Consider the following 4,048-nt stretch of genomic DNA (forward strand, 5'->3'; position numbering starts at 1 on the left):
CATATCTGCAAGCGAGAGGTTTTTGGGCCTCCAAGACTTAACGGCAGATGCACTACATGGACTACTGTTGCCAGGACATGTCCTGCCATCACAGGATCCTTATGGGCCTGTGTAGGAACCTGATTAAACAGAAAAGCAGGCTGATTTAGTTTAATTAACATTTCGTTACTCATAGTTTTTTGTATACGTTTTATTTTTTACCTCGCATTTTTTCCCTTTTTGGATCCTTATTATCCACCTGTACAGTAGGTGGCGGAACGCACATATAATTGTTGCGAACGCCATTATACCAAAGAAGAAGTTAACCCTCACCGAATAAGTTACGCTAGATAGCTAGAACAACAAGAGTTGCCAATTCCAGTGTCAATGTAAGATCAAGATTTCTAACATATTCTTTAATTTTTCCTTAGGTTAACATTAGTAGTGGGATTATTTGTCCACGTCCACCAGATCGTGTGTAAACAATATCCATTTGAGCTAACGTTAGTTAGCTTTCTTACTAAGTTACTCATTAAAACGGCTAGCCAAGCTAACTAGCTATCTGTCATACCGAGAAAGTGAGTTTGTCTTCAAAACTTTGTTGTGAATGATAACGTTGCTATCTTAATAACAACTAATGTCAACTATGTGATGTCCATATTTTTTAAATGGCATAAATCAATTGGCATCCCTTATCTAGTAAGTTAGCATGGCTAGTTAGCCAGCTTTAGATAGCTACTGAAATTAAGTTCGTTAACGTTAATCATTAGCTAACTGTTCATTTAGAGATTACAAATGAAATTACATTTTGGTTCGCGATTGCGTCAAGCAAACTTCTTGCTGGTAAATTGTCTATCTAGCTAGATCGTTTCATCCTAGTGAGAAAGGTGACATTTGAATTCGTCTGTAAGTTAAAGCTAAACTAACTAACTTGACACTGTCAACGCTAGCTGTACCATTGCCACAGCAATGCCAGCTAGCAAAATGTATTAGTATATTCCAAGTGGATGGAATATGTCTTTGTTAGATAAACTGTTTCAGTATTTTGTGAAACTCATCTTACATTTTTGTTTGTGCCTCTTTTGAATCCTACTATAGCCATCCATGTCTGAACCCAAGTCCCTGGGTTCTTACTGTGGCTTTCCAGCACAGAGAAGCTCACAGTGGGGTCCAGAGATGGTCTTAGTGAAGCTGGAGGACTGTAGTCAAGCACTGGAACTCAATGTGATAGTCAAAGAGGAAGAGGAGGGGAGGGAAGTCAAAGAAGAGGTAGAGATTAAAGAGGAGGAGGAGGCGGAGGAGATGGCCCTCAAATTGGAGGAGATGGCCCTCAAAGAGGAGGAGGCGGCGGAGGAGATGGGCCTCAAATTGGAGGAGGAGGCGGAGGAGATGGCCCTCAAATTGGAGGAGGAGGCGGAGGAGATGGCCCTCAAAGAGGAGGAGGCGGCGGAGGAGATGGGCCTCAAATTGGAGGAGATGGCCCTCAAAGAGGAGGAGGCGGCGGAGGAGATGGGCCTCAAATTGGAGGAGATGGCCCTCAAAGAGGAGGAGGCGGCGGAGGAGATGGGCCTCAAATTGGAGGAGATGGCCCTCAAAGAGGAGGAGGCGGCGGAGGAGATGGGCCTCAAATTGGAGGAGGAAATGGAGGAGATGGCCCTCAAAGAGGAGGAGGCGGCGGAGGAGATGGGCCTCAAATTGGAGGAGGAAATGGAGGAGATGGCCCTCAAAGAGGAGGAGGCGGCGGAGGAGATGGGCCTCAAATTGGAGGAGATGGCCCTCAAAGAGGAGGAGGCGGCGGAGGAGATGGGCCTCAAATTGGAGGAGATGGCCCTCAAAGAGGAGGAGGCGGCGGAGGAGATGGGCCTCAAATTGGAGGAGGAAATGGAGGAGATGGCCCTCAAAGAGGAGGAGGCGGCGGAGGAGATGGGCCTCAAATTGGAGGAGGAAATGGAGGAGATGGCCCTCAAAGAGGAGGAGGCGGCGGAGGAGATGGGCCTCAAATTGGAGGAGGAAATGGAGGAGATGGCCCTCAAAGAGGAGGAGGCGGCGGAGGAGATGGGCCTCAAATTGGAGGAGGAAATGGAGAAGATGGCCCTCAAATTGGAGGAGGCGGAGGACGGAGATGGGCCCTCAAATTGGAGGAGATGGCCCTCAAAGAGGAGGAGGCGGCGGAGGAGATGGGCCTAAAATTGGAGGAGGAAATGGAGAAGATGGCCCTCATATTGGAGGAGGCGGCGGAGGAGATGGGCCTCAAATTGGAGGAGATGGCCCTCAAATTGGAGGAGGAGGCGGAGGAGATGGCCCTCAAATTGGAGGAGGAGGTGGAGGAGATGGCCCTCAAATTGGAGGAGTGATACATTTGTATCAACATGCCCACAAGATCAGACGGAGGATGTCAATGGCAAAAAGAGGCTCAGGGAAATCAATGATAACAAATAATATATTGGAAGTTATTTTCATGAAATAAACAGTGATGTATTAGACATACAGTGATTTAACCATTCTGCCATCACACTGGCCACCAATGCTCCTTATAGGACACATCACTGCACTCTATACTACTCTGCAAACTGGTCATCTCTGTATACCTGTCGCATGATGCACTGGTTGATGCTTCTTTAGAAAACCCTCTTTTGCCTCACTCCTCCTTATCTGAGATACCTACTGCAGCCCTCATCCTCCACATACAACACCCGTTCTGCTAGTCACATTCTATTAAAGGTCCCCAAAGCACACTCCTCTTGTCAGTTCGCTGCAGCTAGCGACTGGAATGAGCTGCAAAAAAACCCCTCAAACTGGACTGTTTTATCTCCATTTCTTCATTCAAACACTCGGTCATGGGCACTCTTACTGACAGTTGTGGCTGCTTCGCGTGATGTGTTGTTGTCTCTACCTTCTTGCCCTTTGTGCTGTTGTCTGTGCCCAATAATGTTTGTACCATGTTTTGTGCTGCTGCCTTGTTGTGTTGCTACCATGTTGTCATGTTGTATTGCTACCATGCTGTGTTTTCATGTGTCGCTGCCATGCTATGTTGTTGTCTTAGGTCTCTCTTTATGTAGTGTCTTGATGTGTATTTTGTTCTATGTTTTTTTATATCCCAGCCCCTATCCCCACAGGAGGCCTTTTACCTTCTGGTAGACTGTCATTGTAAATAAGAACTTGCTCTTAACTGACTTGCCTAGTGTCGTGTCTTTGGCTTTGCCGGATTAAGTGATATGACATGCTATTCTATAAAATCCTTTCTCTGTAATTAATATTACCTGATTGAGCTAATCATGTAAATGTAATTAACTAGAAAGTCGTGGCACCACGAAAGAGTGTTTATAGAGCTGTTATCTTCCGAATAAATTCTTAAAGACCTAGTAATATTTTATATCAATAGCAGTCAATATTAATCGTCACCTTATTTCACTCTCATCTGAAAGTTGTAAATTCTTGGTTATCTTCACGAACCATGGCTAACAAGTTGAATCAGCAATACAAAATTGGGTTTAATTATTTATTTACTAAATACCTAACTAATCACACAGAATTACATATACACAGAATGCAAATTATGTCATACAGGAAACGTCCCTGGTGGACGGAGCCGACATGACGGCTGGTTACACAAAGGAAAGGGGGTTGGGTTTGAGTGAAAGAGCGGGAAGACTGAGGAACAAAGGGGAAAAGCTATGCAATCGTAAATACAGTATCTTATGCATTCTAAATTACCACCCATTTGGAAAAGGAAAATGCAATAAATATTTACTCTGAGCTGCGCTTCGGTAGGTTGGTCGTAGATGCTGGCCATGTTGGCCAACAGAGATCTTCCTGTCCTCGGAAGCATGTCTCTGGTGGTAAATTGGATACGTTGTAGTATCGTCGTTGTGTGTTAGAATGGATACGTCGTCCGTCCTTTCCTAACCCACGTTTACAGCAGCTGCTGCTAACTCAACGGCTAGGAGGTATCACTTCTGTAGTGAATAAGAGTTCAAAGTTCATACCATTCGCTTAATTCTGTAGTTATTATCTGAATCCTTCTGACATCGGACTGTCACCCTAATGTACCCGGAACAACTTATTATCT

General features: G+C 45.0%; 1 protein-coding gene across 2 annotated transcripts; it reads left to right on the top strand.

The window, feature by feature from the left end:
- The first annotated feature begins 289 nt into the window (after positions 1-289).
- LOC106564201 (uncharacterized) lies at positions 290-3,345 on the top strand. 2 transcript variants are annotated; one of them, XM_045710160.2, is made up of 2 exons: positions 290-368; positions 1,078-3,152. In XM_045710160.2, the coding sequence occupies exon 2, from the start codon at positions 1,084-1,086 to the stop codon at positions 2,164-2,166; it is 1,083 nt and encodes a 360-aa protein (XP_045566116.2). In that variant the 5' UTR covers positions 290-368; positions 1,078-1,083; the 3' UTR covers positions 2,167-3,152. The 2 variants fall into 2 exon arrangements, with proteins under 2 accessions (XP_045566116.2, XP_045566120.2); XM_045710164.2 differs by having other exon boundaries at positions 298-557; positions 1,078-3,345.
- The last annotated feature ends 703 nt before the right edge of the window (positions 3,346-4,048 follow it).

This window comes from Salmo salar, chromosome 02 (assembly GCF_965601325.2).
Source record: "Salmo salar chromosome 02, fSalSal1, whole genome shotgun sequence".
Classification (NCBI taxonomy): domain Eukaryota; kingdom Metazoa; phylum Chordata; class Actinopteri; order Salmoniformes; family Salmonidae; genus Salmo; species Salmo salar.

Coding starts and splice junctions, on each gene's coding strand:
- LOC106564201 (XM_045710160.2), top strand. CDS start 1,084: ATGTCTGAACCCAAGTCCCTGGGTTCTTACTGTGGCTTTCCAGCACAG.